Raw genomic sequence first — 22,913 nt, forward strand, 5'->3', positions numbered from 1 at the left:
TAATTACGATTGTTTTCACCCGCCGCATTTATCAAGGTCACGTCAGGCGTACGCCGGAAATGGGCAGGTGCGCACTGCTTGATACATGTTACGGCAACTTTGGTGTACTTCAAATTTACACCGTAAATTTACGCCACAAGTGCGCAACTTTGATACATGAGCCCAATGAAACAGCTGATGAACTGAGTGAAATCACAGAGTTAATGATATGTGTATATAGTCATAGTGGCAACTTGGAATTGGTAGTTTCTAAACAGTACCAGGGAATTGCTAAGGACAGGCAGCATCCACAAACTATATCAAGGAGAAATGGGAGAAAAAACTAATATTGAGATAACCAATCAGCAGTGGGAGAACATGTGTGAAACTGTCTTTTCTACTTCCTGTTCTATGTATTGGTGTGAATTCAGTTGAAAGAATCTTGTCCGTTTCTTTATCACTCCTAAAATGAAGGCATATTTATCTTCATTGGACCATGTGTGTTGGATGGCTTGTGGTGATGGAGAGGCAAATCACACGACATTTTTTGGTACGGCCCAAAATGACATCAGTTTTGGGACAGCATTTGAAAAATTATGCAGCAGATTCTTGGACAGCAAATCCCATTTTCATGTTCAGCTTTATATCTGGGGACCCAGCAGAAGAAATAACAGGAAATGACAGATATCTTTTAAAATACTGACTGTAGCAATAAAAAAAGCAATTACTCATAACTGCTTACAAACTGACCCACCCACAGTAGACAACTGGCTAGAAATGGTCAGAGATTCATGATTTAGGCCGACTTTCCTTCTGAGACTGAAACAAGATGCACCTGTCGCTAAACGGGCAAAATGAACATCATTCTGAATAAGGGATGTGGCTGGTGGTTTTGCCTCTTCATTCTACCTTTTCTCTGGGATTATAAAAAAGAAGCAACTCTGTTTCAAAACTGCAAGATAATATGCTTTGTACTCTGACTTGAGATGTCGTGCGGCGATGTCGGTTGGACTGTGTGGCCATGTTGGTTTATGTCAATTAGGGGTCAAGGAGTAAAGACAACTTGGCAACAGCAATTTTTGAATTCAGCAGGTCAAAATACATAATAATACCTCTGTTACCTGCTTTTTACAGAAAATCCCTTGGGCAGTCTACTTTTCTGAAATGGAACCTAACTAAATATGGAAATTAAAACAGAGTCCACAACAAAACATGCAAGGTTTGCAAGGCAAAGAAAAAAAAAATGGAATAGCTGAAAACGTGCCTACTCTCAAAACGCCACACCAGAATTTCGCTTTAATTTTTTTTCAACGTTTTAACCCATATCTAATGTCCCCTGTCTTACTATCCCTCCACGTGGTCTCTTGTAAACCCAGTATGTCAGCATTTCTCCCCTCCATCATATCAGCCAATTCTCTCCCTTTACCATTCACACTGACAACATTCAAATTCCAGACTCTCACTTCCAGTTATAAATGTTCTCCTTCAGAAATGGTCTCCACCTCTTCTTCACCCAACAGTAGCTCAATATCCATCAGCATCACGCTGGACAATGGGACTGTGGTGGTTGTTGTGAATCCAGGCCTTGACCAATCCAAATACATTTGTAAGCTGCACATTTGGTTTGGAAAAATTTACTCCAGGTGCATCAGAAAGGGCACCTGATGCATCTGTGCTCATTTATCCAAGCTTGGTGCGAGCACTCTGAATAGGCTTGTGCACCTAAGATGGCTGAGGTTTGACAAAATTTATGATGAATGCCCTGCTTCATTCCACATTTCTCATTTAACCTGACTTGGGGTTAGCACTCAGATTGTACTGGCTGCACACCAGTGCAGAATTAAGTTCAATAATCACCCCAATATATTTATTTACTAATCATTCTGAGGCAATCCACAATCTCAAATCCTTTGTGCCTGTCTATCAGATCAGGTTTAACACTTAACTTGACATTTCTGCAATTTTTTCCTAAAATCAGACAACACAAGTACCTTCACTGGAGGCTGGCTGAGCTGAGCTTCCTGGATCTGCTTACGGAACAGGGGGTCAAAGAGGAGAGGAGTAGCACAGTAATGCACCAGCCTGGATGACTGCTTCAGCGTCTCCAAATCCGCCACCTGGTCAGGCAGAGGATTCAGGCCACCGTCAGCAAAATAACACTTATGTATGAACAATCAAAAATATCGCCTAAATAGTCAGGAACAAATGGTTATGAGAACAAAGAAACATATCTCTCACAAACATTACAAACATGCAACAGTAACAAAGAAAAATATCTGGTGTGATGACTCATTACCTTCAACAGAATCATTTTTGGTTGAACAATCCCAATTTTACAAGTTGACTCTGGGCAGGTTCCCAACACATTTTCCATTTCAAAATTCCACGTTTTCCATACTCAAATTTCCATTCCTCGTAGATGATTTTTCAGACCATATTTAACATCTGAGCACAAACTTAGTTTATTACTGAAATAATGTAATAATCACTCGGGAGGAGCTCAGAGTCGAGCCGCTGCTCCTCCACGTTGAAAGGAGCCAGCTGAGACGGCTCAGGCATCTTTTTCGGACGCCCCCTGGACGCCTCGCTGGAGCGGTGTTCCGGGAACGTCCGATCAGGAGGAAGCCCCGGGGAAGACCCAGGACACACTGGAGTGACTATGTCTCTCGGCTGGCTTGGGAAGGCCTCGGGGTTCCCCCGGAGGAGCTGGGGGAGGTGTGTGTGAATCAGGAGGTCTGGGCAGCATTGTTTGAGCTGCTGCCCCCGCGACCTGACTCCGGATAAAGCGGAAGAAAATGGATGGATGGATGGATGAAATAATGTATTAAATCAATGATTTTAAAACACGTGTTGTCATGTATGTTATGACTGTTATGATGCCAAATAACTGGGAGAATGCTGTAGTTCATATCTAACATTCTCTCACTTACTGGGTCATATGTTTGGCTGTAGGTTTAATTGAAGGTTGTACTTCTCCCAGTGGAGAGGAGGGGTGGAGGTGGGCTGGTGGAGGGTAAGTGATGGTCAACTGATTAAAGCAGTGGGCTTGTGACAAGAGAATCTTCACTTCAAATCACAATCTGAATCCCAGTTTAAAAAAAAAAAAAAAATCACCCAGGGTCCTTAATCCTCAAGATACTCATAGTGTGTAGTGAGCACTTTGCATGCCAGCAGCCTGACATCGGTGTGTGTGTGTCCTTTACAAATGCAAGACGGGAATAAATAAAAGACTGCATTTTGAGAATTTAACATGTTACAAAAGATAAAACCATCAGTCACAAAAAGACCATATTGCGGTGGCCAATAAAATTGTGGCTCTGGGTGCAGAGGATGCTGTAATAAGACGGCAGAGCTTTTGCCCTTACATATGGCCGTCCGGCATCATCAAACCACGGCGGCCCCAGAACGAAGGCTAAACCAGCTTTATTGGGAGTCAACTTCAGCTATAAATAAAGCTGGTTTGTGGGATGGATTATGTTTAAAAGTGCTTAAAAAGTAAAAGTATTTCCCAACTGGTCCTGTAGACTTCCCAAAAGTGAACAAAGACATTTGTTGCAGAATGCTGTTCATGTTTATGGCCTGCAGCATCATGCCAACAGTTAGCACTGTTACCTCACAGCAACATGGGTTCACTTTCCATCCTCTGTGTGGAGTTTGCATGTTCGCCCTGTGCTTGTGTGGGTTCCCTCCATGTGCTACAGCTTCCTCCTGCTTCCAAAGACATGCAGGATAGGTGAACTGCCACACAGACAGGGCCAGGTGGGAAGCAAGGCCAGGACCTTCTTGCTGTAAGGCAACAGTGCTAACCATTAAGCCACTGTGCTGTGAGATGGTGCAGAGTGTACCCAAGGAAGAAAGAGTGGTAAATGGAGTGACATCAGTGGGCAGGTGACAAGGAGGTGACAGGGAGATATGGTCTCAAGGAGAGAAAATATAGAAGGGCAGATGTTGGTGGGTTTTGCATAAAGGATGGAAATGCTGTGGTAAATACTTATACCAGGCCTCTCCAGCGCTGCTCCTGGAGGGCATGTGCCTGGCATGTTTGACAACTCTTTCTGCTCCACAAACAGCCAATGAAGAATTGCAAAACACCAATGTTAACTGACCAGATGTGACTAGAACAGGTAGACACGGAAAATATGCAGGTTGGAGAGGTCTGACTTATAGTGGGGCGGCACAGCAAAACAGCAAATATGGTGACAAAGGTCAGTTTCCACTTGTGCAGGGGTAGAAAGTTAAAGTTGCTCCAATTTTGGTAAAAAAAAAAGATGCAAATTATTGGTTGAGTTAATGGCATTTTAAAGAGGAACCGTTTGCACCATCTGTCATGCTTAGTTATCATGCTATGGGGTAACATATGTCACATGTCAAAGAATCCAATGGATGTCAAACTTGTTTGACGTTTACTTTGGAGACCAAGCATTCTACATAGTCAAAACTATTCCATTTATTAATCCTTTTATGTCAACCATTAATTTGCATCACTTTTTACCAAAATTGGAGCAACTTTAACTTTTGACCCCTGTACAAACTGAAACTGACCTTTGTCACCATTTTTGCTGTTTTTACCTCATAACTCCAGAACATCCTATCATAGATAGTCTAAACTATACCTTTTTGGAATTGCTATGATCAGACAAATAATGATAATGAAAATAAGTTTTCAACATGATTGGAGCATTTTAAAGTTTTGACCCCTGTGTAATTCTTCGTTGACCCCTGTAGTTCATTAGAGGTCAGCTCCAGGATGGCTCCTTATCTGAAAATGAATATTAGTTAATCTTGAATGTGTGTGCCAAATTTGATGCTTTTATCACAAAACGCACAATTGTTATGGAAATGGTAGATAAGCTGCTCCACTATTATATCTAAAATAAGTTGTGGGCCAGCCACTCACCAGATCTGAACACGTACAGTACGAACGTGTGTGTGTGTCTGCTAAACACAAAACACGTAAAACAGAAAATAAAATGCCTCAAAAACAAACAAGTCATGATGTCGCCTGCTGTCGAAGCCTGGCAGAGGCCACGCACGTACACGTGCACCCGCACAGTGCAAACACGTGTTTGAAGGGTTTGTGTTCATGTGAGTAATGAGGACTTACAGATATCGGCATGTTTGACTGCGCTGACCTCTGCTGCCACGTCACAAACAGATTCTCTATCTTCATTTGTTTCTCCAGTTCTGTCAGCACAAACAGGGCATCTCAACTTCACCTGTCTGTGACACAGATGTCCCTCCACACCAACAACTCTGATTCTGCAGCAGCAAACCTCAACAGGGAGGCGGGAGGAGCATTTACCTCTCCTCTCAGCAGCTTTGATCTCCAGCAGCTGACCACTGTGTCGAGCCACTACGTCCGCAGTGGCACTCAGGGTTCGGGCAGTGCACACGTCCCTCAGCGCCTCATCAAATGGCAGCAGCTCAGATGGGAAGTGCAGCGGAGCCAGACTTCGCCCAGAGCCAATGAGCCTGCCATGCTCTTTACCAGGGACAGGAGGAACTGCACTTCGCAGCAAAGCGTCAGGCTCCATGGACGGGCTGAGAAAGAGGTTCGGATCCTACATAATAAACACAAAGAGAGGGAACAAGGAGCACATGAATGGCACAGTGTCTCAACAGGTAATGATTTTGATAAAATAAGTGAATAAATAAAGGAGTTCCTGCAAAGAAACTTCCAAATAAGGCTGACTCAGCATGGATTTTCTATGGGTTTACCAGAAGTCCCTTTTTTGTATTGTTTTTATGAAGTCCTTCTCTCTTCTACATACTCCATCATGAAGTCGTGTAACTTGTGATGCAGAAAACAAAAAAGCAATTTCTCACATCACAACCACAGAAAACTTTAGAATTCTCCGTGTCTTCCACCCCTAGTTCTCTTGAACATTAAAGTCAGTGTTTGAGAACTGTGTTTGGAGATTGTCCTGGTGACATGTTTTTTTTTCCACAATATTTTTATTTTATTTTTAAGTTTTACCACTTTTACATACAGCCTTTACATTTGTATAGCTTCATTAAACTTTCATACTGTAAACTGATGCATTTATTTAGAGACGGAAATTAAAAAAAACAGAACAAAACATAACAAAACAAGAATGCTTCTCCAGTTAATGAAGATGGTCATCTATATATAACCAAGTATTGTTTGTAATTAATGCAAATTAAAACACATATATAGAAAAAAACAATATAAATCCCACAAGATCGGAAACTGCACTGTCCAAAAAGACTAGTCATCCATTTCTTCACCTGTTAAATCCAAGTTCTTAATGTAGTTAATTAAAGGGCAGTGAGTTTGTGGGGTTCAAATGGCACTGAGCCCTCAGCTGTGCACTGATGTTGTCTATGCTTCTAGTCACGATTGTGACAGATGACGCTCTGTTCAGGCAAATTTTCCACCGCTCTGCCTCCGCCTTCTGTCTCCATTCATTGGTGCTGTGCCACTCAGAGTGGGTCAACTGAAGAGACAACTAAAGTTATGCATCACTTCATCTTTCACTTTCATTTGTTATAGACTGGAGGGGAAAGAAAACTCTTTTAAGTCCAATATTTAAACACATACAGTAGTGTTCAGAATAATACAACCCCTGGCAATAATGATGGAATCACCGGCCTCGGAGGATGTTCATTCAGTTGTTTAATTTTATAGAAAAAAAGCAGATCACAGACATGACACAAAACTAAAGTCATTTCAAATGGCAACTTTCTGGCTTTAAGAAACACTATAAGAAATCAAGAAAAAAAATTGTGGCAGTCAGTAACGGTTATTTTTTTAGACCAAGCAGAGGAAAAAATATGGACTCACTCAATTCTGAGGAATAAATTATGGAATCACCCTGTAAATTTTCATCCCCAAAACTAACACCTGCATCATATCAGATCTGCTCGTTAGTCTGCATCTAAAAAGGAGTGAACACACCTTGGAGAGCTGTTGCACCAAGTGGACTGACATGAATCATGGCTCCAACACGAGAGATGTCAATTGAAACAAAGGAGAGGATTATCAAACTCTTAAAAGAGGGTAAATCATCACGCAATGTTGCAAAAGATGTTGGTTGTTCACAGTCAGCTGTGTCTAAACTCTGGACCAAATACAAACAACATGGGAAGGTTGTTAAAGGCAAACATACTGGTAGACCAAGGAAGACATCAAAGCGTCAAGACAGAAAACTTAAAGCAATATGTCTCAAAAATTGAAAAATGTACAACAAAACAAATGAGGAACGAATGGGAGGAAACTGGAGTCAACGTCTGTGACCGAACTGTAAGAAACCGCCTAAAGGAAATGGGATTTACATACAGAAAAGCTAAACAAATGCCATCAATAACATCTAAACAGAAAAAAACAAGGTTACAATGGGCTAAGGAAAAGCAATCGTGGACTGTGGATGACTGGATGAAAGTCATATTCAGTGATGAATCTCGAATCTGCATTGGGCAAGGTGATGATGCTGGAACTTTTGTTTGGTGCCGTTCCAATGAGATTTATAAAGATGACTGCCTGAAGAGAACATGTAAATTTCCACAGTCATTGATGATATGGGGCTGCATGTCAGGTAAAGGCACTGGGGAGATGGCTGTCATTACATCATCAATAAATGCACAAGTTTACGTTGATATTTTGGACACTTTTCTTATCCCATCAATTGAAAGGATGTTTAGGGATGATGAAATCATTTTTCAAGATGATAATGCATCTTGCCATAGAGCAAAAACTGTGAAAACATTCCTTGCAAAAAGACACATAGGGTCAATGTCATGGCCTGCAAATAGTCCGGATCTTAATCCAATTGAAAATCTTTGGTGGAAGTTGAAGAAAATGGTCCATGACAAGGCTCCAACCTGCAAAGCTGATCTGGCAACAGCAATCAGAGAAAGTTGGAGCCAGATTGATGAAGAGTACTGTTTGTCACTCATTAAGTCCATGCCTCAGAGACTGCAAGCTGTTATAAAAGCCAGAGGTGGTGCAACAAAATACTAGTGATGTGTTGGAGCGTTCTTTTGTTTTTCATGATTCCATAATTTTTTCCTCAGAATTGAGTGATTCCATATTTTTTTTTCCTCTGCTTGGTCTAAAAAAGTAACCGTTACTGACTGCCACAATTTTTTTCCCTGATTTCTTATAGTGTTTCTTAAAGCCAGAAAGTTGCCATTTGAAATGACTTTAGTTTTGTGTCATGTCTGTGATCTGCTTTTTTTCTACAAAATTAAACAACTGAATGAACATCCTCCGAGGCCGGTGATTCCATCATTTTTGCCAGGGGTTGTAGTAGTGCTATGTGACTAAAAAGATTAAACCGGGTTTTGAGTATATTTCTAAAAATTCGGAGGGTGAAGCCGACGGTAAGTGAGCTTCCGAGCGAGAGGAAAACATCGAACATGCTAACATGAGCATTAGCACATGTTTGAAGAGCATCACAGAGGAAATACGAAGCCTGAAAATGGAGATGAAGGGGATTTCAGTGCATTTGGTGAAGGGCTAAGAAGAAACATGTGAATGTGAATTGTCTCCAGTCAACTTTTTAATCAAACTACACTGTTCTTTTCCCATGATGCACCCAGTGTTTCTTTTTATTCACCTCTTTTTGCTCTGTATGCACCACTCTACTTTTAATCATTGGTGATTGATCTCTGCTCTCTTCCACAGCATGTCTTTTTTCCTGATTCTCTCCCCCCTGTCCCAGCAGAAGACTGCCCCTCCCTGAGCCTGGTTCTGCTGGAGGTTTCTTCCTGTTAGTTTTTCCTTCCCACTGCCGCCGGGTGCTTGCGCACAGGGGGTCGTTTTGACCGTTGGGGTTTTTCTGTGATTGTTGTGTGGCTTTTGCCTTGCAATATGGAGCGCCTCGGGGCAACTGTTTGTTGTGATTTGGCGCTATATAAATAAAATTGATTTGATTTGATTTGATTTGAATGAAAAGTTGGCAAGCTTTAAAGAAGAGATGAACCGAATTCGACATGGAATCACAGGTGGAGAAGCTGGAAAACTAGGCCTAAAATGATGGGAAAATTCAGGTATCTCAAGGGGAAATAGTTACTTAACATTAAGACCAAAAATATGCACAAACTAGGCTGCTCAGGCTCTGTGTGCTTACTTAGTTTTAAGTTTATACGTTGGACACATTTGCGATGGTGCCCATGTTCTCCATGGAAGTCAATACCAAGTTAGGGCCCGCTTTTGACAAGAGGTTTTTCCCTTGGTCCTCCAACGGGATGAAATGGCTGGAAGGACAGGGGATCCTTCCACCTTCTGGAGTCCAGTTGTATTTTTTGTTCAGTAATGTTCAACTGTTTGTTTTTGTCCATTCTAATGACACAAGGTAACATGGTAAATATTAAATGTCAATGGTTTAAACAGCCCAATTAAGAGGGGAAGTACTGGCTAAGATGAGAAAAGAAAAAACTCAGATGATATACTTACAAGAAACACATCTTTCTCAGCAAGAGCAGGACAAACTAAAGAAGCTTGGATATCAAAACACATTTTCTAGTAGCTTTAAGAAAGGCCCTAAAAGAGGAGTCACTTCACTTCACTTTATTTATTCAATGTCTCCAAAGGAGCAACGGGCTGTACAACAGTGGGTATACAGAAAAGTACAGAATAAAAAGACACCAGACATTCAGTACACAAGGGGGACACAGTACAGACCTGAACTGATGGAAAAGGAACCGAGTTACCTAACGCAATTTACCATCAGCCCTAAGTACCTGCTTTTCTCCTCTGGTCAGCATTCAGAACAGAGATAGCCACAGGTACAAAGGAGTGCTTATATCTGTTGCTCCTCACTGTAGGAAACCTAAACCTCGCTCCAGATGGCAAATAACAAAATTCACCATGGAGAGGGTGGGCCAGATCAGATAAGATTCTCTGAGCCTTCCTCCTCACCTGTCTGGAAAACAAGTCAGACAGTGAGGTCTGCTGGGCCCCAAGATCTTGCTGCACAATTTTACAGTGTTGTGAAGTGGCTTCCTTGCTTTAATGCTGAGGTTTATGTACCAGCACATCATCGAAAAAGTTAAAACCGATTCAACACAAGATTTATAAAATAGGGTCATTATTGTTCTGTCCACTTGAAAACATGACAACTTACGAAGACAAAACAGATGTTGCTGACCCTTCTTATACAGCAGGTCTGCATTGTCGTTAAAGTTCAGCTTGCTATCTATCAGCGTTCCCAAGTATTTATAGTTGTCCACATGCTCCACCTGTTGGCCTTTGATTGCAGTGGTTTTGGGTGAGATCATCCATTTTCGAAAGTCAATAACCATATCTTTTATCTTGACAACATTCAGCTGCAAGAAGAAGAGTGGCCATACTGATCTCAAATTCTGTTAATTTTGAATTAATTAAAGAAATTAAATGATAAAGAGGGGCAATACATAATCAAAAAGAAATCAAAAGCTGTATTGAGGGGAATGAAAACAGCCCCGTCGATGCTACCATAATGTGGGACACAGTTAAAGCAGTTATGAGGGGCAGATTAATATCAAGAGCTACATACCTAAAAAGGATCAAATGGCAAAACTATGATAATTTAGTTAAAGAATTAAGGTTACGAGAACAGCAACATAAAGTTAAAGGGGATGGAGTAATTTTACAATGAATGACAATAACGAGACAACAGATAGACGACATTCTTAGTGACAACATTGACAAAAAAATTAAGGTTTACAAAACAAACCTATTATGAACCAAGCTCCAGAACAACTAAATATCTGGCAAGACAGCTCAGGTTACAGCAAGCATCTAGCATAATACATAAAATTAGAGATCTGTACAACAAACAATTAGTGTATGAACATGAAGAAATAGACAAAATGTTCAAAAGTTTTTATGAAAATTTATATCCACAACCGGCAGTAAGAGAAAAGTGAATATGAAACAATTCGATTACCTGGACCTACCATCAATAGATGAAGCACAAAACAAAATTCTGACCCCAAACATCACTAAAAGAGAATTAGAGGAAGCAATCAGTAGGTTAAAACCAAACAAAACATCAGGCTGTGATGGTTACCCCAGTGAATGGTATAAACTATACAGAGAAGAGTTAAGTCCTCTGCTCCTAAAATCATTAAATTCAATACATAGAGAGGAAAAACTATGGCCTTAGGGAGGCCATAATTTCATCTATTCCAAAAGAGGGGAGAAATAGAGAACACTGTGAATCATACAGATGTAGATTAGTCTTCAGAATAATAGTAGTGCTATGTGACTAAAAAGTTTAATCCAGGTTTTGAGTATATTTCTTATTGTTACATGGGAAACAAGGTACCAGTAGATTCAGTAGATTCTCACAAATCCAACAAGACCAAGCATTCATGATATGCACACTCTTAAGGCTATGAAATTGGGCTATTAGTAAAAAAAAGTAGAAAAGGGGGTGTTCACAATAATAGTAGTGTGGCATTCAGTCAGTGAGTTTGTCAATTTTGTGGAACAAACAAGTGTGAATCAGGTGTCCCCTATTTAAGGATGAAGCCAGCACCTGTTGAACATGCTTTTCTCTTTGAAAGCCTGAGGAAAATGGGACCTTCAAGACATTGTTCAGAAGAACAGCGTAGTTTGATTAAAAAGTTGATTGGAGAGGGGAAAACTTATACGCAGGTGCAAAAAATTATAGGCTGTTCATCTACAATGATCTCCAATGCTTTAAAATGGACAAAAAACCAGAGACGCGTTGACCAGAGACAAATGTAAATGAAGATTATACCATGGCTTTCATCACATTAAATGAGTAATCCACTCTGTCCAGAGCTGAGATTACCATCAATGTTGAAGCTAATCAAATAAATTTGTTAGAGCACTTGCAATTAAAAGTTTTATATATATATATACACATACATATATGTTGTTTAGAAACCTTTAGAAACTTCAATTGTAAGTTAAAATCATAACTTACCTGTTGTTTCAGATCAGATGATTTATTGATTAACATTATAAGGAACCCTGGACAAATAAAATAGCATGGAAATTAATGTGTGCATTTTTAAGTCTGGCATTTATTATAAATGCAACAGGAGATGATTTTGGGCCTCTTCACACACAGTGCGAATGTGGTCGAACTGCACATGAAGTCAGTGGTGGGCACAGATAACCAAAAAATTAACTTCGATAACAGATAATAAGATAACTGAAAAGTTATCTTTGATAAAAGATAAACCGATAAACCACCCAAAAATGTATCGGAAGTTAGAGATAATCGATAAATCCCGGTGTTGTCTATGGGCTGCAGCTAGTGTGTGCACGGCATGCATATGGACAGGCTACCTCAGGCGAAATGGACCATCAGATCATAACGCTGTGGCGATCTGAATGTCATGTGACCCATGTGAGCTCTGTTCCACATGACGTGGTGTCAGTCCTGCCATACGCCGTCCACAAGACACACGTGTCAGGGCAGGACACGCATTAGGCCAGCTGGACACATCGCCAGACGATGTGGACATGATAAGACGAGCGCACTGCTCCATTCATGTCATATTATGACTATACGTCTGTGACCATGGTTCATCTACATTGAGGCAAATAAGTATTTGCTCCACTGTCAATTTTGCAGGTTTTCCCACCTACAAAGAATGTAGAGGTCTAATATTTATCGTAGGAACACATCAACTGTGAGAGACAGAATCTAAAAAAAAAAAGAAATCCAGAAAATCACATTGTATGATTTTTAAATAATTACTTTGCATTTTATTGCATGAAATAAGTATTTGACCCACTAGAAAAACAAACCATAACCTTTGGTAGAGAAACATTTGTTTGCAATTACAGAGCTCAAATGTCTCCTGTACTTCTTGACCAAGTTTTTACACACTGCAGCAGGGATTTTGGTCCACTCCTCCATACAGATCTTCACTAGATCTTTCAGGTTTGGAGTTTCAGCTCCCTCCAAAGATTTTCTACTGAGTTCAGGTCTGGAGACTGGCCAGGCCACTCCAGGACCTTGAAATGCTTCTTACGGAGCCCCTCCTTAGTTGCCCTGGCTCTGTGTTTGGGGTCATTGTCATACCTGGAAAACCCAGCCATGGCCCATCTTCAATGCTCTTACTGAGGGAAGGAGGTTGTTGCCAAAATCTCACAATACATGACCCCATCCATCCTCCCTTCAATACTGTGCAGTCGTACTGTCCCCTTTTCAGAAGAGCACCCCCAGAGTATGATGTTTCCACCCCCATGCTTCACGGTTGGGATGGTTTTCTTGGGGTTGTTCTCATCCTCTAAACATGGTAAGTGGAGTTGATTCCAAAAAGCTCTATTCTGGTCTCATCTGACCACATGACCTTCTCCCATGCCTCCTCTGGATCATCCAGATGGTCACTGGTGAACTTCAAATGGGCCTAGACATGTGCTGGCCTGAGCAGGGGGACCTTGCTGCCCTGCAGGATTTTAAACCATGACAGAATTATGTGTTACTAATGTAATCATTGTGACTGTGGTCCCAGCTCTCTTCAGGTCACTGACCAGGTCCTCCTGTATAGTTCTGAGCTTTCTCAGAATCATCCTCAGCCCACGAAGTGAGATCTTGCATGGAATCCCAGACCGAGGGAGATTGACAGTCATCTTGTGTTTCTTCCACTTTCTAATAAATAATCATAACAGTCGTTATCTTCTACCAAGCTGCATGCCTGTTGTCCTGTAGTCCATCCCAGCCTTGTGCAGGTCTACAGTTTTGTCCCTGGTGTCCTTAGACAGCTCTTTGGTCAAGTCCATGGTGGACAGGTTGGAGTGTGATTGATTGATTGTGTGAACAGGTGTCTTTTACACAGGTAACAAGTTCAAACAGGAGCAATTAATACAGGTAAAGGTAACTAGGGGATTAAGGACCTTTCCCAGGGCTTTTAGTGATTTTCCAGTCAAGCGGGGATTTGAACAGAGGATCCTCTGGTCTCAAGCCCAATGCCTTAACCACTAGACCATCACTGCTCCATGGTGAACAATTGTTATCGTAAATGTATCAAATCCCTTACCAGAGCTCTGGGAATAACACCAACTTCCTCCACAGGTATCCGTGAAACAAGAGGTCTTTAGATGAACCTATTCATTGATGTTTCTATTATGTACTAATCTATTCTCTCCCGGATGAAAGGAGAATGATAAGCAATAATCACATCAGTGCTTAGCAGCAGAAGCCAGCAGGTGGTGCTGCGTCTGGTGCAGATAAAAACGTTTGCTGCTGGCCTCCCATCCCTCCCGACCATCTTGGATGAAAACTACTCCACCTTTCACTGAGTATACGGTCAATGGTCAGGTCTTCATTTACTGATCCCCTATGTTGCTAAGGGTAATACATGTTCTTGCTGTCTGCTGGGACAGCAAACACAAACACTATTAGACTAAACCAAATTATAAGAAAACAGAAAGAAAACTATGTGACGTATTTGAAATAAATCAACCCAAACCCAGAGTACATTGGAATACTATTTGGCCTTCAATAGACAGTACTGCGTGGCAGAATACGTGAGCACTGTGACTAATCCAAAGCTCAGGAAATCCTTTATCATGGCCAGACTCAGTGAGCACAGCCTCGCCGAGGAAAAAGGCCGCCACAGACAGACCTGGCTCCCCAGAGGAGACAAACTGTGCACCCACTGCTCACAGCACGAGGTGGAGACCGAGCTGCACTTCCTAACCACCTACCTGCTGTACCAAGACATCAGAGACACAAACAGAGACACAGATCACAAACACCCAAAAAGACTTTGAGAGCATGACCAACATCAAAAAACGTCCGTATCTGCTGAGTGAAGTACAACAAGCAGCAAGGTTTTTGAGCTGCTGTGACATGAAAAGAAGGAGCAACAGTCATAAACCACCGTAAACCCTAAACAGGAGATTATACTGCTCTGTTACTTTATCTTTGTATAACACATTTTATAGGACAGTATACTATTACACCAAAAGCACAATTGTTACTATTATTTCAATTCCACATCTCCTGTTTACATATTTATTTACTGTAGAATATTGTTAACTGTATGTACATGTTCTTGTAACACTTGCTTTGAAAATGTCAATAAAGTTCCAATTAAACTGAAAATTGAGATCGAGCAACTGGAAGAGGTGAGAGAGAGAGAGAGAGAGAGAGAGAGAGAGAGAGAGAGAGAAAAAGACAGAATGAGGGGTCTGTGTTCTCTGTGTATTTCTGTGGGTTGTTGCTTTCTTGACAGGGTTCCACAGTTTGCATAAAAAGAGCCAGCTTCGGTGGGTGGGTGCATAGGTTTTTATGACAGGGGTTGCTCTTGACTAAACAGACATGAAACAGTACTTCTGTTTTAAGTCATTTCAAATGAAGCAGAAAGCCTGCACAACAAGTCTGTTTTAAAAGCAGAGGCAAAAACAAAACAAAAAAATGTCACTGTCCAAATACTTATGGGCCTTCTTGTAACAATCTGATTGGTTTAATACATACCCATGATTAATAAGACACCAAATACAACCCATTTATCTAAAGCACAGAATGAAGCTGGACGTGCCACAAATGCTCACGAGTGGCCCCACATCCATGTTTTTACCTGTTTGGAGTCCATTTCATGCACAGGTGCATCAGAGAAGCAGTAGTGATGGAACAGGCCCATCTTCTGGTTGAGCAGACAGTGGACAACATGGGCCCTGGCATTCTGCCACTTGACCAGACGGACCAGCTCACGGTTCAGAGAAACACCCAGATCCACAGACCAGTTATAGCTGTACAGAGTCACCTAGCACACGGAGAAGGTGCTTTCAGATCAGTGTGACATCTCCACAAACACACGCAACACACCTCATCACTGCAAGATGTGATTAACGGGAAGAGCAGTATCTCAACATCAAGTATTCTACGACATAAAACTACATCTGCAACACCAAATACCAGATCACACACACATTTGGTTAGTCTTCTAATAATTCCACTCAGTGATAGCGTTCTTCTTGTGAGCTGAAACAGCTTGCTACTTTCCCTGTCCTCTTGTCTGGCAGGTCTTTTAAAACCTTCTTTACCATCTTCTTTTGTGTAATTAGTTGCACAATGTGAAATCATTTTAGCTGGTTTTGACACTCATTTTAACAGCCCTTTCCTGTTTAGAAGTTCATTTCTTCTCCTGATACAGTTATTCTGTGTTGCTTGTTATGTTCCTTTGTCTATTAATAAACTTCATTTAAGTGACGGTACTTTGAGGCTAAGCACAAACACAAGCATTAAAATTTTATCTGGGCAGTTACATAAAGCATTTGAACAGGGGCACCGAGCATAAAGTATCATGCTATGCAGGTCAGTTGTTACTTTATACAGTAAAACTTGCATATAATGGATTCAAGTGGACAAGCAAATTTTGTCCATTATAATCAAAATCCACTATATGTATGTAATGGATTAGAAACAGTCAGGAGGCACCGAACGATCTACAGGGAATCCCCAGCACCAATTAGGTTTACGTATTTCCTTGATTAAACACCAGACCTTCAATCAATCAATCAATTTTTTTTTATATAGCGCCAAATCACAACAAACAGTTGCCCCAAGGCGCGACCTTGAATAGGGGCCTGCCTCATTTAATGGCGGGGTCAAAACTTTGAACAAACACACGCCTGCCTTAAATAAGCACCAGGCATTATGTGCATTAAGAAGATTACATTTGGTCGTCATTTTTTTCTGCAGAGTGGTACCTTAAAACCCTAATGCTGATTCATACTTCTTCAACTTCATAACTCTGTGGCCATGAAATGATGTAGACGTACATGCAACCCTTTAAAAGTTCTCTGTCGCATTGGTGGGTGTATTAATGCAATTTGCAGCGTGAGCAGTGGCTTTTTCTGGATCAATTTGTCCCTAAACAAGCTCCACTTCTTCATACAATCATCAACCTCCAAACCAATGGTGGCACATGCAATTTCTCTCCATGAATTGGGGGTCATTTGAACATTTTTTCTGACTGTGTGTTGTAAGGCTGGTCATATTTGTGAACTGTACTGCCAAACATATCTCGAGATGTAATTGGCAGGCACACTGCAAAAACGTTTAAAGTATGATGGGAGAAGGAGGAGTGAAAACATAAAAGTGACAAATCCCAGCCTCTGTGGTCTCCGCTGTTTGGACTGTGCTATGGACAGGGTTCGCAACCAGGCAGAGGGCTCTGATCTAAAATGGTTGTCTTTGGTTCACCACACCTAGGGATATGTGTGAAACTTAATACCATATTACAGTGCAGGCAGGAAGCAGAATTTTGTTAATAACCACCGATCTTGAATAAAGGCTTGCCTTTTTTAGGAGCGGGTTCTGAGCACAGTTTGAAAAATAATTGCTCAGGCTTTTAATAAAGGAAAAAAGGTACCCACTTTCTTCAAATTGGCTAGTGTCAGTGGTGAACTTCATTTCATAACTCTGTTACTGGGCACATCCAAACTGCTCTGTCAGGTACATGCAAGGGGTTCATAAAGGACATGTTGCATGTTTTTTAAAGTGCCAGTTAGCAACACAACATTAATGTATTCATGATTCTAAGTATCTCTGCACACATGCACTCATAATTAGTGGTCTCTGATGTTTTTTTATTGCTCTCCCTGAGCGAATTAACAGGTGCATTTCTGGAAAATATCTCACTTGGCAATTCTCTGCAATTCTTGGAGTGTGATGTACTTATTAGCAAAACAGAAACATCAAATGGCTGACAGAGAGAGCGAAATGAATGAGGTTATGGCCGATAATGAAGCTTCGGAGCTTTTCTTTGAAAGTGATGGATCGGATTTACAGAGGAGACAACACACATCACGGTTTCAGAGTCTGTCAGATTTAGGAACCTAAAGTGTCATGATGCTACTGTTTGTGTCACAGAATGCTGGTTTACTGCTGCTGTGATCATGGACATGGACTGACACCACAGACTGCCTGGACATGTCTCATATTGGATAAATTTAGGAGATGCTATTTTCAGGAGGTAATGGACTATCTAACGTGCCAAAATTGTGACAGAATTTTAGTTGAAGGCAGAGCTGGGATCGGACATTATGCACGGGAGCATGCGATCAGAACCTCAGGACAAGTGGACCTGGATATTATTCTCTGGCTGGCCATCCATACCTGAGGACTAGTGGAACTTGAAAATAGTCTCTGGCTGTTGATGCAAGTGAGGGCTAGTGGATCCTTTCCTTGGCTGGTGATCACAATGCATGTGGGGGCTTCTTTTTGTTGTGGACTTTTTTGTTTGGATATCTTTACACTGGGTGAGTGGAATGTTATTTTTTCTCATCTTTTGCCTCAACTGTGTTCCTTTCAATGGAGCCTTCAATGAAAATAAACCATTTCTTTACTTTGAGAGAATCTGTGTGTGTTTGTGTGTGCAGCAGCTGTTTTAACGTGCAGCTCAGCTGTTTTATTGCACTGTGATCACAGATCTGATCACATCTGTTCAATTATCCATATTCATAAATGCAGAGTATTGAATTTGAACAACATATAAGCAATATTAAGCTTACAGACTCTCTCAAATGTCATAAAACTGTGAATCTCTATGAGGAACTTTTAAAGAGAATGAATTAAAAAATATAAATAAATAAACAAACAGATGACATGCTGATTAAAACAGCGCAACCATTTTAACCAGCATGTCAGCTATTTATTGCCGCATAATGGACATGGAATGTTTCCGTGACATTTTCACAGGCAACATAATGACAAAGATATGTACAGTTGTATGTAAGGCTTATAGTTAGGGCTGGATCAGGTGACCCTGGACCATCCCTTGGTTATGTTGCTTTAGACGTAGACTGTGGGGGGGTTCCCATGATGCACTGTTTCTTTCTCTTTTTGCTCTGTATGCATCACTCTGCATTTAATCATTAGTGATTGATCTCTTTTTCCTGGTTCTTTCCCTCAGCCCCAACCAGTCTCAGCAGAAGACTGCCCCTCCCTGAGCCTGGTTCTGCTGGAGGTTTCTTCGTTAAAAGGGAGTTTTTCCTTCCCACTGTAGCCAAGTGCTTGCTCATAGGGGGTCGTTTTGACCGTTGGGGTTTTTCATAATTATTGTATGGCCTTGCCTTACAATATGGAGCGCCTTGGGGCAACTGTTTGTTGTGATTTGGCGCTATATAAGAAAAAAGTTGATTGATTGATTGATGTAAAAGTTTGGGCACCCCTGATAATTTTCATGATTTTTCTTTTTAAATCATTGGTTGTCTGGATCTGAAATTTCAGTTAAATAGATCATATAGCAGATGAACACATTGATATTTGAGAAGTGAAATGAAGTTTCTAGTATTTACAGAAAGTGTGCACTAATTATTTAAACAAAATTAGGCAGGGGCATAAACTTTGGCACCCTTATCATTTTATTGATTTGAATACATGATGCACTAATTATTAAAGCACAAAATTGGTTTGGTAAGCTCACTGACCCTTGACCTCCTTACACAGGTGAATCCAATCATGAGAAAGAGTATTTAAGGTGACCATTTGCAAATGTTTCTCCTCTTTGCATCTCTTCTAATGAGTGGCAACAAGGGAGCATCTAAACAACTCTCAAATGACCTGAAAACCAGTGGTGGGCACAGTTCAGCTAATCCGATAGCAGATAATTATCGAAGCTTATGTTTTTCCTATTGGATTGGCTTTTCAGATAAATTTTAAAACAATCATCGGACCAATTATCTTCCAATAAATTTAGTTCCGATAACTTTCAGTCCGATAACATTTTTTGCTGATAAAGTTTAACAGATAAAAATGTTTGTAAACCCTAAAATCAAACATTTTAGTCCGTTTGTTGTGTGTTTATAGCCACGGAGCAGACTGGCTGCCTGTCACTTGCTGATGATATCATCATTAAGCGCAAAACATGATTGGCCGGTCAAAGGAATTTAGAAAGAATTTTACTTGCTGAAAATCAGTAGTTTCTCTGTGTTGCATTTCCAAGTCATTCTGAAGCTTCTAAAGTCACCTTTTTCTTGAGGATGCTGATGAACAGGAACCTCTGGCGGGGAGCCACTCCTGCCAAGGCCAGGCCAGGACTGATCCAGTCCCTGTGGTCCAAAGCATCAAAGCGCTGGAAACCCTTATGAGCTTGGGAGAAGAAACCAGACAATGCACGAGGCAGGATGAATGTGCTGAAAGCAGATCATTTTCATATCTGTCTGCTCGGGCCATCAGGACAGAGCGGAATACAATAAAACATGTGCACTCTTTAAAACATTTAACTCATCTGCAGCACTCAAACACAAGAGTCCAGAACGGAGATCTGCTCAAAGAAGAGATTTTTAATGACACTGACAGCTCTTTGTTATGGTTCTATAACTGTACTGGACTGAAACTGAATTCATTTGCCAAATGTTTTTCAGCAGGATTACTGAAAACTGAATGAACAAGTGGGGTCAAATCCACGCATTTTAACAAGTGCTGGTTTCATTTAAATTTCAATCTTTGATATGATGCATGACTTATTTCTCAGAGAAAAATTATATTCCTCAGTACAGTTACAGCACAGGCAGCACCAGCGTGTTAGACTCCAGGCAAACTTACGTGTGAACTTATTTAGCACTGCGATGTTTTCTTCGTCTGAACTGTCTTCTGTGGGCAGACAGAGATGGAACAAACAGCAAGGCGCCATCCACAGTCAGACACACAGCTCAACACAAAGTGCTGCAAGCCAGACACTCACAAAATAACACAAGTAAAGCTTCGACACATCCTTCCTCAACACACGACACGTCAGCAACATGATGCTGAATGTCAATGTGGCACCATCCCCCCCCCAGCCCAACTAAAGCCTGAACAAGATGAATTTCTTTTTTTGTTTGAGGGGGGTTATGATGGAGATAAAGGGAGTAAAAACTTTCCAATACAGATATAGCTGCAGATATATACAGTTGTGCTCAATAATTTACATACCCTGGCAGAATTTTTGCTTTTTCGGCCATTTTTAAGAGAATATGAATGACAACACAAAACTTTTTTTCACTCGGCTTTTTCACTCAAACAACTGTGTTTCCTCTTTTTAAATTATAATGACAACACAAACTACAAAAGTTTCCATCCCCCTGTTCTTCATACTGTGTGTTGCCCCCTTTAACCTCACTGACAGATTGGAGTCTTTTGTGGTAGTTGTGGACGCGGCTCTCTGATGGTGAAGCTGCCACTGAATATGTTCTGGACTTTATTTACATTAATTACAAAGAAATACAAACAATATGGCACTCTGTGGTAAATCTGCATGGAGTAGACAGTTCTCAAAAACTGACTGACTGTGCAAGAAGGAGAAGAGTGAGGAAAGCCACCAAGACACCCAGACAACCCAGAAGAAGTTATAGGCTTATGTGGCTGTGATTGGAGAAATTGTGCACAGTGCAAGCTTTGCATTTTGTATCACTACTCTTAGCTTCATAGTGGAGCAGAGCAGAGAAGGATTTTCTTTCACCAAAACAGATCAAATCCAGGTTTGCATCTCAGATGTACCTTCTGGCAATTTGTAGCTAAACTTTCAGCTCTTTTTAAGAAAATCCTCCTCTGTACCACTTCATCATGAAGATGGATAACTAGTGATACAAAATGCAAAGCTTGCACTGTGCACAATTTCATCCACAACCACCACAAAAGACTCCAAGCTGTCAGTGATGTTAAAGGGGGCAACACGTTATTAAGAACAGGGGGATGGAAACTTTTGATCAGGGTCATTTGGGTAGTTCTCTTGTCATTTTGATTTAAAAAGAGGAAACACTGTTGTTTGACAATAAATGGCTTCACACAACGACTAACCATGAGTGAAAAAAAGTTTTTATGTTATTGTTTATATTCTCTTAAAAATGGCCAAAAAAGTGAAAATTCTGCCAGGGTATGTAAACGTTTGAGCACCACTGTACATAAAAATGCCAATGATTCCGAATGTACAATGATCAAACTGTTTTGACAAAGAAATATAATTGAGGCCTGAATGTTTTACAATTTAAACATAAACATTCTTATAAATAATTATAAATATAACCAACAACCAACCGACGTTAAGTCACATTGCTTTCACAAGGATTTGCAGTCGCCTTGTCACATCACTCAGCATTTGCATAAAATAGAGTTCTCATCTATTTTGACCCCATGTACACAACCAGTGAAACACACTTTCCAATTCGATTAAATGGGAAAGTGTGTTTCACTGGTTGTGTAGTGGGTGGGTTGTTTCTGTAAAATGCCCACTCTGATTGAAAATGAATTGCAGCTTGTTGCTTTGCCTCTGACTCTTTTAGATAATCTGACCAAGGGGTGAAGGGGACCCAGCCAAGCTTGACAGCATTGTCAACAATGCAGTCAGACTGCCCTCAACTGAAATGATACCATTTCTAACACCAGAAGTGGTTTTGTTTATTCTGTAAATTAAAAGTTTTCATATCAGCAAAAATAACACCAATTATACGTTAGTGAAACAAATGACATTATCAGCCAATATACACACACACACACACACATATATATATATATATATATATGTCAGGCTCTAATTTTGACTTTAAAAATCAACTGTACGTTTACTTTTTCAATTTAAAGATGAACCATAACAATATGTTTATGATGGCGCTGTCAGGTTCAGCCCCGGCTCGGGGTTCTACTCTGACTTCATTGATTAATTTTCTGTGGTTTTCTGGTTTTATTTTCCCATACTTTGTCATGTAAGTCTTGGTTTGTTTGTTTTTTTTTGTGAAATGCGGATTCTGAATCAATATTTCACTTTATATAGAATTTGAAGGCTTACATTAAAACTACTTCATGGATTCTCACCACATTTGCACTACAGATAGATCTTAGGGCAGGGAAGACTCAACTGAATTTTGGAGGTGATCTGGATGAAGTTTTCCCTTCATATAGGCTAAATGACTTCACAGATTCTCACCAGATTTGCACCACAGACAGATATTAGGGCATGGGAGAGTCCACTAAATTTCAGAGGTGATCCGGATCCAGATTGGTGGACATCAGAAATGT

The 22,913-nt window shown here is 40.6% G+C and overlaps 1 protein-coding gene across 1 annotated transcript in view; it reads right to left on the minus strand.

Moving 5' to 3' along the window:
- szt2 (SZT2 subunit of KICSTOR complex) overlaps window positions 1-22,913 on the minus strand; it is a 701,839-nt gene that overhangs the window by 168,952 nt on the left and 509,974 nt on the right. Inside the window, 6 exon segments of the mRNA XM_034179252.1 lie at window positions 1,926-2,096; window positions 5,084-5,163; window positions 5,282-5,540; window positions 15,493-15,678; window positions 19,888-20,009; window positions 20,466-20,513. Coding sequence (XP_034035143.1) covers window positions 1,926-2,096; window positions 5,084-5,163; window positions 5,282-5,540; window positions 15,493-15,678; window positions 19,888-20,009; window positions 20,466-20,513 — 866 coding nt within the window.

Source organism: Thalassophryne amazonica, chromosome 10 (genome assembly GCF_902500255.1).
Source record: "Thalassophryne amazonica chromosome 10, fThaAma1.1, whole genome shotgun sequence".
Classification (NCBI taxonomy): Eukaryota; Metazoa; Chordata; class Actinopteri; order Batrachoidiformes; family Batrachoididae; genus Thalassophryne; species Thalassophryne amazonica.